Here is a 14,609-nt window from a genome sequence, read left to right as displayed (position 1 = left end):
TCTCTCTCTCTCTCTCTCTCTCTCTCTCTCTCTCACACACACACACACACACACACACAGCTTAATGAGCAATGTTTTGGCTAAATGAGCAGAATAATAAAATTTGTGCCATAAAAATTAAAGTTAAGGGTGATTTCCTATGGCTTACCTGATCAGGTAAGACTTCATGATGTAAATAGAATTCAAACTAACAATAAGAAGAAAGCAGCCTAGTTTCAGTAAAGAGTTTTGGCAATTTGGTACTAGATGAGAACTTCCCTGTTGTTACATACCAGGTGATTTATAGAACCTGTCATATTTAATTATCATAATTAATTTTAAGAGTGGTAAATATTCAGTAACCCCATTTTATAGAAGAAAAATGAAACTCAATTTCAAATAAACTCACACAGCAGAGTAATAGATCCTGTCTCCAAATCCAAACTTTAATTACTGCACTACTCAGTATCTCTCCTTTTTTCCATCTTCTTTTCAGTTTATATATTTTAAGGCTGCACTTAAAAGAAAATACTTCAGGTCCTCTGGTTCATTTGCCAAAAATGGAAGGATGAAGAAATATGAGTAAAGTTCTGGCATGGGAAACAGTACCCAATCACTAGTTTGGACATGTGACTTTTGGAGAAGCCCATTCTCTTTGTACCTCAGTTTCAATTCCTTTTTCTCCAAGTTGTCTTCAACTCTAACCCCACCCGATGCTAAGGGGTCAAAACTTAAGCTGAAATTCTGAGACTGATACTCCAGCCAAGGACCATGCATGGATATAACCTAGAACCTCTGCTCAGATGTAGCCCATGGCAGTATCCAAGTATCCAAGTGGGTTGCCTTAGTAAGGGGAATAGGGACTCTCTCTGGCAAGAACCCAGTAGCTGGCTCTATGATCCCCCACACACGAGGGAGGAGCAGCCTTGCCAGGCCACAGAGGAAGACGATGCAACCAGTCCTGATGAGACCTGATAAACTAGGGTCAGATGGAAGGGGAATAGGACCTCTCCTATCAGTGGATTTAGAGAGGGGCAGGGAGGAGATGAGGGAAGGAGGGAGGGTAGGATTGGGAGGGAATGAGGGAGGGAGCTACAGCTGGGATACAAAATAAGTAAATTATAATTAATATAAAAAATAAAAATTTAATTAAAAAAATAACAACCTGAATTTTTTGCCAAATAGTTTCTGTATCACATTTTTAAAGGATGTTATATGTACCAAAGGCTGTGGTAAACTCACAATATTAACACAGCTTCCTTATTCTAGGACCATAATTCTCTGTGTATTCTCTCTATACTCACTTGTTTTCACCTTATCACCTCTACTAATATTTTGTTCAGTGACTTCTAAACAATACTTTGTTATGATTTTTACTTTCCTTTTCTCAAAAGTGGAAATAAATATATTGATAAAAATGGGTAAATGCTACTAATGACAATTGAAGGAAGAGCAAAGATGCATGAATTATTTTTTGTTCCTATCCTACTTTCTTTTTTAATTAAAATTTTATTTTTTATATTAATTACAGTTTATTCACTTTGTATCCGAGGTGTAGCCCCCTCCCTCATTCCCTTCCAACCCCACCCACCCTCCTCATCTCCTCCTATACCCCTCCTCAAGTCCACTAATGGGGAGGTCCTCCTCCCCTTCCATCTGACCCTAGTTTATCAGGTATCTTCAGGACTGGCTGCATTGTCTTCCTCTGTGGCCTAGCAAGGCTGTTCCTACTTTTTTTGGGGGGGTGTCAAAGAGCCAGCCACTGAGTTCATGACAGAGACAGTCCCTATTCCCCTTACTATGGTAACCCACTTGGATACTAAGCTGCTATGGGCTACATCTGAGCAGGGGTTCTAGGTTATATCCATGCATGGTCCTTGGTTAGAGAATCAATCTCAGAAAAGACCCCTGTGCCCAGATATATCTGGTCCTTGTGGAACTCCTGTCCTCCCCAGGTCAAACTAACTCCCCCTTCTTTCATATGATTCCCTGAACTCTCCCCAAGGTTTGGTTATGAGTCTCAGCATCTGCTTTGATACACTGCAAGGTAGAGTTTTTCAGAGGCCCTCTGTGGTAGACTCCTGTCCTGTTTCTTGTTTTCTCCTACTTCCAAAATCTATCTCATTTTTCTTTCTAAGTGAGGCTTGGTCACCTTACTCCAGGTCCTTCTTGTTTATCTTCTTTAGGTATACAAATTTTAGTAAGTTTATCCTATATTTTAGGTCTAGTATCCACTTAAAAGTGAGTATATACCATGTGTGTATTTCTGTTTCTGGGATACCTCACTCAGGATGATCTTTTATAGTTTCCATCATTTGCCTGCAAATTTCATGATTTTCTTGTTTTTAATTGCTGCGTAGTATTTAAATGTACACAGTTTCTGTATCCATTCCTCCACTGAGGGACATCTGGGTTGTTTCCAGATTCTGGCTATTACGAATAAATGTGCTACGAAGATGGTTGAGCAAATGTCTTTGCTGTGTACTTGAGCAACTTTTGGACATATGCCTAGGAGTGGCTATAGCTGGATCTTGAGGAAGCACTATTCCTAATTGTTTGAGAAAGCGCCAGATTGATTTCCAAAGTGGTTGTACAAGCTTACATTCCCACCAGCAGTGGAGGAGGGTTCTGCTTTCTCCACATCTTCTTCAGCATGTGTTCTTACTTGAGTTTTTGATCTTAGCCATTCTGATGGGTATAAGGTGAAATCTCAGGGTCATTTTGATTTGCATCTCTCTGATGACTAAGGACGTTGAACATTTCTTTAAGTGTCTCTCTGCCATTCTATATTCCTCTATCAAGAATTCTCTGTTTAGCTCTGTTCCCCATTTTTTAAATTGGATTGGTCAATTTGTTGCTTTTTAAATTCTTTAGTTCTTTATAAATTCTGGATATTAGCCCTCTGTCAGATATAAGGTTGGTAAAGATGCTTTCCCAGTCTGTAGGCTGTCGTTTTGTTCTGACGACAGTGTCTTTTGCTTTATAGAAGCTTTTCAGTTTCATGAGGTCCCATTTATTGATTGTTGATCTTAAAGCCTGTGCTGTTGGTGTTCTGTTCAGAAAGTTGTCTCCTGTGCCAATGAGTTCTAGGCTCCTCTCCACTTTTTTTCCTAACCAATTTAGTGTGTCTGGTTTCATGTTGAGGTCTTGGACTTCAGTTTTGTACAGGGTGATAAATATGGATCTATTTTCATTTTTCTGCATGTAGACATCCAGTTGGACCAGCACCATTTGTTGAAGATGCTGTCTTTTTTTCCATTGAATGGTTTTGGCTTCTTTGTCAAAAATCAAATATCCATAGATGTGTGGGTTTATTTCTGGGTTTTCTATTTGGTTCCATTGATCCACCATTCTGTTTCTATTCCAATACCATGAAGTTTTTATTACTATTGCTCTGTAGTACAGTTTGGGATCAAGCATAGAGATACCTCCAGATGATTGTTGTTGTACAGGATCGTTTTGGAAATTCTGGGTTTTTTGTTTTTCCATATGATGTTGCGAATTTTTCTTTCAAGGTCTGTAAAGAATTATGTTGGTGTTTTGATGGGAATTGCATTGAATCTGTAGATTGATTTTCGCAGAATGGCCATTTTCACTATGTTAATTCTACTGATCCATGAGCACAGGAGATCTTTCCATCTTGTGATATCTTCTCCAATTTCTTTCTTCAGAGACTTGAAGTTTTTTTCAAACAGGTCTTTCACAGAAGATGCATGAATTCAAGTAAATGTTATAAGGCTACTAGAAAAAATAAATGACATAGGCAATAGGTACAAGTCATATTGGAAGTAACATCGTTAAGGATTTGCTAGATTTTATAGAATCGGAAATAGTTATTAACATTATAGCTTTCAGTTATTATTGATAATTAAAGATACATCTTAGAATGATAGTAGAAGCACCAGGATATAGAATGAATTAGAATTTTGAAATAAGAAGTGGGAAGAATAACAGAAGTCTGGATATGTGTTTTAATAGCTTTATGGCAGGCAGGAACTGTAGAAATGGAGATAAAGGATCAAAGCAAAAAAAAAAAAACCTTACTTTTATATAGCTAAGAATAGTACACCAACTAGAGCAGTGGTTCTCGAGCTTCCTAATGCTGCTACTCTTTAATACAGTAACTCTTGTTCCCGTGATCCCAACCATAAAAACATTTTGTCACTTCATAACTGTCATTCTGCTACGGTTAAGAATTTTAATGTAAGTATGTGATAGACAGGCTATATGATATGTTATCTCAGAGGTTGCAACTCAGAGGTTGAGAACCATTGAGCTAGAATGACATGGGAGTCATTTGGGGTAGACATGGAAGTTCAACCAATGTAACCTGGAATTGCTAATCAAGGAAGAGAACAAGAGTAAGGAAATAAAGTACATTGCATGGACAAGGGAATGCGAAAGAGAAGGTAGAAAGCCCCATGGTTAGAACATTAGAACACAAAATTCATGGGAGACTACCCAGAAATACTATTTTACAGATGAAAAGGCTGAGGCTGGAGGGAAAAGGTAATGTGACTTGAAGTAAATAATGTGTCATGAAGCAATCATGACTCAAGTTCTTGAATTCTCCACATTGTGCTCTAATTTTTGAGAACCAGTGGCTAATCACACACACACACACACACACACACACACACACATACTGTTGCTTCATAGAGTATCAAGGGTTCATGTAGTAACCTAGAGTTTAAAGAAAAGGGGGATATAGATCTTAGATAGCATAAGAAAATCAGAGCCGAGCCAGCATACATTAAGACAAAATTGACATGTTTTTTATTGATAATAGGGAAATCACTACTGCATAAGCAGCAAGCACAGGGGAATGGAGGATGTGGTGTAGTTGCAGACTGTAAGAGACATTGAATTGACTCCCTAAATATTGTTATTTGTCTTCTATTAATCAAAACACAGTTCTTTAACGTTTCTGCCATTTCTCAATTCATGCCTCACCCATGCGGTCTTAACTTAGTCTCACCCTGGGAAGGAAGCCATGAAAGAAGTTGAAAATCAGGTTTTTCATCTGAGCACCCGTGTCCACAAGAACATTATTTTAATTTAAATCCTTGTTTGATGGGAGTGTTATGCCAAATCAGAGCGTGGGTCACTCTGGGCCAAAGTAAAAGAAGCCAGCACTTAGCAAAATCCTAAAGATCAGCTTCTGGAAGGTTTGACTGCCAAACACACCTAAAATGTACCAAGACAGCAGCCGTCTCTGCTAGTAATGAGCGCTGAAAGTGCTTGTTAGCACCACTTCTCGTAAGCAACAGGGCAGGACATTTATAGCACTTAAAAGCTCCCCTCTCGGAAAAGTCAGTTGGGATGTGCATTGAACGTATGACAGGAGTCTACTGAAGGCATCTGAAAGACTCTACCTAGCAGTGTTTTCAAAGCAGATACAAAGACTCATAACCAAACCTTCGGCAGAGTACAGGGAAGCATATGAAAGAAGGGGAGTTAGTATGATGGGGAAAGAATAGGAGCTCCACAAGGACCAAATATATCTGGGCACAGGGTCTTTTCTGAGACTGACATTCAACCAAGGACCATCTATGGATATAACCTAGAACCTCTGCTCAGATGTAGCCCATGGTAGCTCAGTAACCAACTGGTTTCCCATAGTAAGGGGAACAGGGACTATTTCTAACAGGAACTCAATGACTGGCTCTTTGACCTCCCCACCCCCCAAGGGAGGAGCAGTCCTGTTAGGCCACAGAGGAGGACTTTGCAGCCAGTCCTGAAGATACCTGATAAAACAGGATCAGATGAATGGAGAGGAGTTCCCCGCCTATCAGTGGACTTGGAAAGGGGCAGGGTGGAGATGAGGGAGGGAGAGTGGATTGGGAGGGAATGAGGGAGCGGGATACAGCTGGGATACAGAGTTAATAAAATGTAACTGATAAGAAAAAAAAATAAAATTAAAAAAAAGAGAGAAGACAACACCAAAATAATAAAAAAAAAAAAGCTCCCCTCTCAGTGGACCTGGAGAGGGGCATGGGAGGAGATGACGGGGGGGGGGATGGGACTGGGAGGGGGCTACGTCTGGGATACAAAGTGAATAAACTGCAATTAATGTAACAAATAAAAATTGAATTAAAAAAAGAAAAGAAAAAATTAAAAAGAAAATAACCATCGTTGCCACTAATGATTGCCCTCTCAGGATGCTCATGATATGTGTTTGAGCACTTGCTACCTGTTTGTCCCATTGTTTTACAAATGAGCTATTCTCCACCCCTCACTGAAGATTGAGCAGCTCTATTTGATTTCTGTTCTGACATAACTCTGTCCTGAAGCCAGCTAGGCATGATGGTACGCACCTGTTAGATCAGCATGTGGAAAGTTGATTCATGAGGGCTGCAAAGGCACAGCAAAAGCTTTCAGAGAGAAAGGGAAGGACAGAAGAGAGAGAAGGAAGAGAGGGATGGGAGAGGGAGACTTCGATTCTCAAGAAGATAGAATCTTGTATCAACAATTGTGTCCTGATTCTAAAGACAAACATTTTTAGAACTCCCCTTTGGAAGAAATTCTCATGAGTCTGAAGTTGGCCCGATTAACTCAGTAGCATGACTTTGCCAGCCTACCATGGCAAAAGTAGCCCACCCTGGCTAGTTGGCCTCAGACTTCAGAGATCTCACACTTTGGGGAGCGCTTTCAACACCACATTGGTTTCATAAAAGAAAATTTACTGCACATTGTAGGTGTGACCACTGTGAATGTTTTTATCTCAAAATGCATTGTACATTATTATGCTGGGACTGTGAAGAAAGTGCTTATCTGTATATTAAAAAAGGTGATTCAGAGTACATTTTCCACTTCAAAAAAGCTAGAGGTCAGAAATAAAGCATTTGTACCATACATGATGTTTTTTTTTATTAATCCCCAAACCTTTTATAGATGTAGCCCATGGCAGCTCAGTATCTCCTTCCTTTTCAGAAGCACACCAACACCTAAAATCATATAATAGCTGTCTCAGTTATGTCCAATGGAATAACAGCAAGTTGGGTAATTTTGTGAGTAACAGCACTCAAAACATTTCATTAAAGACAGATGGTGTTGAGCTGTTACTACAGCTGTTTAAGTCAAATACAAGCCAGTATTATGGACCAGATTATGTTATAAATAAAATACTCTCTCTATCACTCTTGGCATGCAATGCCTGTGCTTATCAAGGGTTCTGTGTACAGAACCAGTCTTTGGAGCTCTATAGATGTAAGCTGCCTCTGGAGATTGAACAGAAAGCTGAAATGTTACTGACCAAATAGTCACCCATGTAAGACAGAGACAGTAGGACATTTGACTGCCTTTTTGGTCCATTTTCTGTTAATATAAAAAGTTATCAGAGGCTATTTTATGAAGTAGTTTATCTGTCTTGCAATTCTGGTGGTTGGAAGATTGAAACAATATAGTAACAATATCATAACAGAGTCTCCCCCTACACACACACACACACACACACACACACACACACACACACACACGCCTGCATTATGACTTGTTGCACCATCAGGAAGAAAAATGGCTGCTGCAGAAAAGGCCATACACTGGAAGCAGCTTTGCTTTATAACAACCTTCTCATACAAGAATTATTGTCATAAAAGTACCTCAGTGTTCCCTTCTGAGGCTGAAACTCCCAGTGACCTAAATACCTTCTATTATACCCCATTCCTGAAAGTTCTCCCCCATTCCTGAAAGTTTCCACCACTCATTGTTACCAGACTGAGGATCAAACAGCACAAACCTCTGGGGAGCACAGAGTGCACACCGTTCACCTGTGCTTTTCAATCTTTTTTTAAATTTTAATTTTTATTATTTTATATTCATTACAGTATATTTTGTATCCCAGCTGTAGCCCCCTCCCTCATCCCCTCCACACCCACTCTTCCTCTCTCAACTCCTCCCATTCCCCTCCTCCCCTTCCATCTGACCTTAGCCTATCAGATCTCATCAAGACTGGCTGCATTGTCTTCCTCTGTGGCCAGGTAAAGCTGTTCCCCTCTCAGGCGGAGGTGATCAAAGAGTTCATGTCAAAGACAGTACCTGTTCCCCTTACCCACTGGGATACTGAGCTTCCATGGGCTACATCTGTGCACATGGTCCTTGGTTGGAGTATCAGTCTTACAAAAGACCCCTGTGCCCAGATTTTTTGGTTCTGTTGCTCTCCTTGTGGGACTCCTGTCTCTTCCAGGTCTTTCTTTCTCCCCCTTCTTTTATAAGATTCCCTGCACTCTGCCCAAAGTTTGGTTATGAACCTCAGTATCTGCTTTAATACACTGCTGGGTAGAGTCTTTGAGAGGCCCTCTGGTAGGCTCCTGTCCTGTTTCTTGTTTTCTCCCTCTTCCAATGTCCATCCTGTTTGTCCTTCTGAGTGAGGATTGATCATCTCACCTAAGGTCCTCCTTCTTGCTTAGCTTCTTTAGGTGTACAGATTTTAGTATGTTTATCCTATATTATATGTCTAAAATCACTTATAAATGAGTATATACAGTGTGTGTCTTTCTGCTTCTGGGATACCTCACTCATGATGATCTTTTCTATTTTTTAATTAAATTTTATTTTTTTACATTAAATACATTTTATTCACTTTGTATCCCAGCTGTAGCATCTTCCCTCATTCCCTCCCAATCCCACCCTCCCTCCTTCATCTCCTCCTACACCCCTCTCCAAGTCCACTGATAGGGAAGGTCCTCTCCTTCCATCTGGCCCTAGCCTATTAGGTCGCATCAGGACTGGCTGCACTGTCCTCCTCTGTGGCCTGGCAAGGATTCTCCTCCCTCGGAGGGGGGGTGGTCAAAGAGCCAGCCACTGAGTTCATGATCTTTTCTAGATCCCACCATTTGCCTGCTTCTTGTTTTTAATTGCTGAGTAGTATTCTATTGTGTAAATGTACCACAATTTCTGTATCCATTCCTCAGTTGATGGACACCTGGGTTGTTTTCAGATTCTGGCTATTACGAATAAAGCTGCTGTGAGCATGTTTGAGCAAATGTCCTTGTTGTGTACTTGAGCATATTTTGGATACATGCCTAGGAGTGGTATAGCTGGATCTTAAGGAAACATTATTCCTAATTGTCTGAGAGTGATTTCCAATGTGGTTGTACGAGTTTACATTCCCACCAGCAGCAGAGGAGGGTTCCCCTTTCTCCACATCTTCTCCAGCATGTGTTGTCACTTGAGTTTTTGATCTTAGCCATTCTGATGGGTGTAAGGTGAAATCTCAGGGTCGTTTTGATTTGCATTTCCCTGATGACTAAGGAGGTTGAGCATCTCTTTAGGTGTTTCTCTGCCGTTCTATATTCCTCTACAGAGAATTCTCTGTTTAGCTCTGTACCCCCAAGAAAACTCAAGATATAGATAACTTCACAACAGAAAAATTAAAAGAAAGCAAGCATTGAAACACAGTAACACCACCAAGTCCACAATAAAAGAAACTAACATTCATTGGTCACTATTATCTATCAACATCAATGGACTCAACTCTCCAATAAAAAGACACAAACTAACAGACTGGGTGCAGAAACAGGATCCAACATTCTGCTGCACCAAAGAAACACACCTATGAAACAAAGATAAACACTACCTCAGAGTAAAGGGCTGGAAAAAAGTTTTTCAAGCAAATGGACCCAGAAAACAAGCTGGGGTAGCCATCCTCATACCTAATAAAATAGACTTTCAACCAAAATTAATCAAAAAAGATGAGGAGAGACACTACATTCTCATCAAAGGAAAAATCCACCAGGAGGACATCACAATTCTGAATATCTATGCCCCAAATACAAGAGCGCCTACATTCGTAAATAAAACATTATTAAAGCTTAAATCACTCATGGACCCCAACACCTTAATAGTGCTTTTCAATCTTACAGACTATCCAGAAGGCTCATCTTCTCTTGCTGTGGAGATCGAAACATAGCAGTCTTCACCTTTTCTGCAGCTCTGACAGGTCAGTATTCTGAAGGAGGCACATTCTGTGCCACCTGGCCTAAGAAGCAGCCTTGGGAGCAGAACTACAGTGTTCTAGTATGTGTGACCTCATTCTGGTGAGCAAGGCATTAAATTTTCCCCCTCGTTACACACAGGAGAAGCTCTATGCATAATTTCCCTGTGCAATGTACTGAAAAAGATGCCTTTATTCTCTTCAAACTCACTGTACTTCACTTGTGCTGAAAGACCCCAGGGGATCCAAAAACAGCCAAATATCCTGTTCAGGTTATTTCCTTTCATACTGTGAATTATAAACCTTGTCGCAGTGTATTCCAGGTCTCTGAAACGGTACAGATTATAAATAAGTTCTTTTGCCTGACTCCATTATGTCTGTTAATAACCTACTCTTACCTTCCTAACATGCTACTAATTTGTTATCAGCGGCAGGCAGCTTTTTGCACAGGATTCTCTTTGGCCTGCTGAAAAGCTAAACAGCCTTCTCTTTGCAACACTTACAAGTAAATAAGACCAGTATGATTCCATATTAAAAGGAGACTTTTAGTTATAGAAATGCCACAGCACTCAAAGCACTGAATTGATTAAGACGTCACTTCTTTTCCCATGGGGAAAAAAAAAAAAAAAACTAACAGTTACTCAGAAGCCTCTCCATCTGATTGTGAGTTCTCCTGTCTTCATTCATGTCCCTGCACAACTTCTGCTATGGGCTGATATAAGTACAGGTACTATGCCAAGGTACTATACCTTGTATATGCCAATTACTTTGCTAGGTACTTCCATCAGCTATGCAAAGAAAAATGTTAGAACTCACATTTTTCTCATGAGAAAACTGAAATGCAGTAAATCCACTTAACTGAGGTTCCCCAGCTGTCAAGTGGCTAACCTAAAATTGGATCCCAGGATTGTATGACTTCCAGTCATGCTATGTCCATTGTGACGCTGCATTTAAAGGCCTGGTGGTCTCCTGGCTATGAACTTCACGTATAACTAAAGCTTAAAATAGAGACCACTTAAGTCTGTTTTCTTATTCAAAGTCTTAATGAAATGCTTGACATTTTGGTAAGATATTTTAATATCTACATCCCCATTATCTCGGAAGCTTGTTTATTTTAGTATGTGTCTAAAGGTAGTCTGAAATGCCAGTTTTCTGATATGTTAATTGTTTGGTAAAAAGAAAAAGGTGTTACTAGAGAATAACATATAAGCATGTTTCATGTAGAAATTCTTGGGACTTTCAAAGAGCTGTTTTATGACTCAGTAGGTAGTAATTGTAGTCACCCTTTGAATTTGTCATCTCCTATCGAAGTCATGGAACCTTGCCTTTATATCAGTACATGTTAGGATTTTTAACATGCCAAGGAATATTGTGGATCCCCCACAGGGGTGTAAGATATTTCCCAAACTTACATGACCATGCGAGTCCCCCTAGCCTTTCATGAACATCCTGAATAAGTATTTAACCATAAAATACACTATTTCTACTTCCCTGAGGAAGCAAAATTACCTTTAAGGAATACGTTTTCCAAGGAACACTACCTAAATAAATTAGGTGATTGGTTAATGGGACCAACAAAGCCATGTTCTGCTAATAATAGACCATTTGAGGGAAGAGTGGGAGAAATATTTTAAAACTTGTCAAGAAGCTGGGTATGGTGGTGCCCACCTTTAATCCAAACGCTTTGGAGGCAGAGGCAGGCAGATCTCTGAGTTTGATCTCTGGTATACAGAGTGAATTCCAGGACAACCAAGACTATGAAGACTTTTTAAAGTATCTATAGATAGTGATTAAAATGATACTCGTAAAATCTCCAATCTTAAATCACCTTGAATATCTCTCCATAAGATAGTTGAACACATTATATATGTCCAAAATTATAGTTTTGCATATATTTTCCTTTGAAGAGATTTTTAATTAAAAAAAAAAAAAACTAAGGGCAAAATGAATGCCCATGTTTGTAATTTAGGATTAACAAACACTGGGGCTGAAGAAATGGCTCAGTGGTTAAGAGCACTGACTATTTTTCCAGAAGACCCAGGTTCAGGTCCCAGGAACCACATGGCTCACAACTAACTCTCACTCCAGTTTCAGGATATCTGGTCTCTGTTCGCACTGTATGCCCATGGTGCACAGACATAGATGCAGGAAAAATACCCACATGCATAAAATTTAAAAAATAATTAACAAACACTAACTCTTTATTTTGTTTCTGCTTTTATATATAAAAGAGAATTATTTTCATAATTCTTACACAAAGACTCACTGATTCTACATATTTCCTTCAAAATGAAAGGAAAAACAACGTGCAAAATATACAGTGTACAGAAACTAGCATCTTTAATAATTTCTTGCAATTCATTAAAGAAAAACAGAACAGTTAGAAAATGGTCAAAAGATTTTCTTTTTTATTAATTTTTATTTTTTATTATTAGTTACAGTTTGTTAACTCTGTATCCCAGCTGTATCCCTCTCCCTCCTTCCCTCCCAATCCCACCCTCCCAAACTCATCTCCTCCCTGCCTCTTTCCAAGTCCACTGATAAGGGAGAACCTCTTCACCTTTCATCTGATACTGTTTTATCAGGTATCTTCAGGACTGGCTGCAAAGTCCTCCTCTGTGGCCTAGCAGGACTGCTCCTCCCTTGGTGGGGGAGGGTTTCAAAGAGCCTGCCATCGAGTTCATGTCAGAAACAGTCCCTGTTCCCCTTATTAGGGTACCCACTGGGATACTGAGCTACCAAGGGCTACATCTGAGCAGGGGAGGAATAAGTAGGTATTGAACAGAACTGCTCCAGTACTGGATGTAGTGTTTATTTAAACTTAACAACCAGGGAAAGGTAAATATTATCATTACTCTATTAGATATAGACACTGGGCTTTGGGCAGGATCTTTCCAGAGTCCTGCAGTTTATAAGCACAACAATACTGGCTAAAATCCAGATTTTTCTGACCTCATGTTACATTTTTACCTACCAAAAAATGCTACCTCAGCCGCTGCCAAGAATTCTGTTTTCACTAAACTGAAAAAGCAGTGAAAAGGTTCTTATTTGTCCACAAGACTGCACAATGCTATACATTAAACTACATTCCACTATTTTCCTATTCTTTAAACTACTATTCAGAAGGACTATATATTAATATATATTTTAAACATTCAAAGGTTTGGTTATGAAGTTTCTTAAAAATAAATTAAGGAAGACAAAGAACTAATAGATTGGAGAGTAGCAGACAGCTCCTACAAGGACCTTATTTTTAGTTTTTTCTTACTTTACAAGCATTTCTTAGCCCGTATATATTTCTGGTTTCTAGAAATTTGGTTTGGCAGTATTACACTTCTGCCCATTACATGATTGCTGCAATTATCTATTCCGTATGTTATATTTCCAAAGAATACTTAAATAACAAAAAAAAAGAAAATAGTCAAAAGATGTAACAATATAATCAATAAAATCAACAAATAAATTAAAAAATTATTCAATGTTGCTATAAAATTTAAGTTAGCATAATATATTTACCAGTTTTTATCTACTAAATCAATCAGGCTTTATGAATTATATTACCTATTGTTGTCAAAGACATAGTGAGGCAAATCATTTCAGATATGTTTAAATTTATATGTCACCTGTTTGTATGAAGGCAAGTTGGTGACATATATAAAAGTGTTAACACGTTCAAAATTTTTTCTCTGGTAAATGCATTTTGGGAATGTATTTAAATGAATTAACCAGAGTTCTATACAACTATTTATCAATTTATTATATTGTCAGAATTTTTAAAATAGAACTCAGTACTAAGTATCTAGTAGTAGGAACCTAATGAAACTGCTTCCATCATTCTAATAAAATATCATACAATCATTAATTTCTTTATTTTACAATTAACAAGATTATATGAAAATGCTGTATGAATGAAGTTATTTCTCTGTGGCATAGACTGCGTCTAACTTTAAAGTTGTATCTATATTTTTATTATTAGGAATAAGGTTATGAACACTATCCTTGGAAGTAAATCAGTTGGAATCATTTCCATAGTACAGAATACAGAAGTAAAGTTACTAATATGAATATATTTTCTTTTTTAAATCTTTAATTGCCATTTGTTTGTTTCTCTGATGCATCTAATGGCAAAGCAGTGGGTGTCAAAGAACAGCTGGGAGGAGTCAAATTTCTCCTTACACCGTGTGACTTCTGGGGATTGTACTCAGGTCATAAGGCTTGATGGCAAGTGCATTTACCCTCTAAGCCATCTTTAAAAAAAAAAACATATTTTCATGAAATGATTTTAATAGTTACAAATTATTATCAACTAGATGTCACTATGTGCTCATTTGCAGTTATTCAACTCACTTGGAAGTTTCTGCTTTTCATCCCCAGGAACCATCTCCCATGAGGTTTACAGACTTCAGCGCTGAGAACAACCACAAAACACATCACCATGTTGGACTGAAAGCTTCACAGTTTGCGAGTTTCATCACATACTTGCTGTGCAGATAGTTTGGGACTTTGCAAATTTACTTTGCTGATTGAACTCAGTTTGGAAACAATTGCTTCAAGCCAGTTTTTCTTTTTTACTCTCCCCCAATCCATGAAAGCCTAAGTGTAAAATATATATCTTTATATTTGTCTAGTCAGGTAAAAAGGGATTCAGAAGATTACCTTGGAGTCTAATTCCCCCGTGAAAGATTATTACCCATGT

The 14,609-nt window shown here is 38.7% G+C and overlaps 1 protein-coding gene across 2 annotated transcripts in view; it reads left to right on the top strand.

The window, feature by feature from the left end:
* Zdhhc15 (zinc finger DHHC-type palmitoyltransferase 15) overlaps window positions 1-14,349 on the top strand; it is a 139,032-nt gene extending 124,683 nt beyond the window's left edge. For both annotated transcript variants that reach the window (XM_055592528.1, XM_055592518.1), the window contains 2 exons: window positions 9,843-9,919; window positions 14,288-14,349. In XM_055592528.1, coding sequence (XP_055448503.1) covers window positions 9,843-9,889 — 47 coding nt within the window. In that variant the 3' untranslated portion in view covers window positions 9,890-9,919; window positions 14,288-14,349. The remainder of the gene's footprint in view (window positions 1-9,842; window positions 9,920-14,287) is intronic.
* Window positions 14,350-14,609: the final 260 nt, after the last annotated feature.

The sequence above is a fragment of the Psammomys obesus genome, unplaced genomic scaffold, assembly GCF_907164565.1.
Source record: "Psammomys obesus unplaced genomic scaffold, mPsaObe1.curated_primary_1811, whole genome shotgun sequence".
Lineage (NCBI taxonomy): Eukaryota > Metazoa > Chordata > Mammalia > Rodentia > Muridae > Psammomys > Psammomys obesus.
Note: the sequence above shows the minus strand (reverse complement) of the source record. Positions and strands in the feature narration are given on the sequence as shown.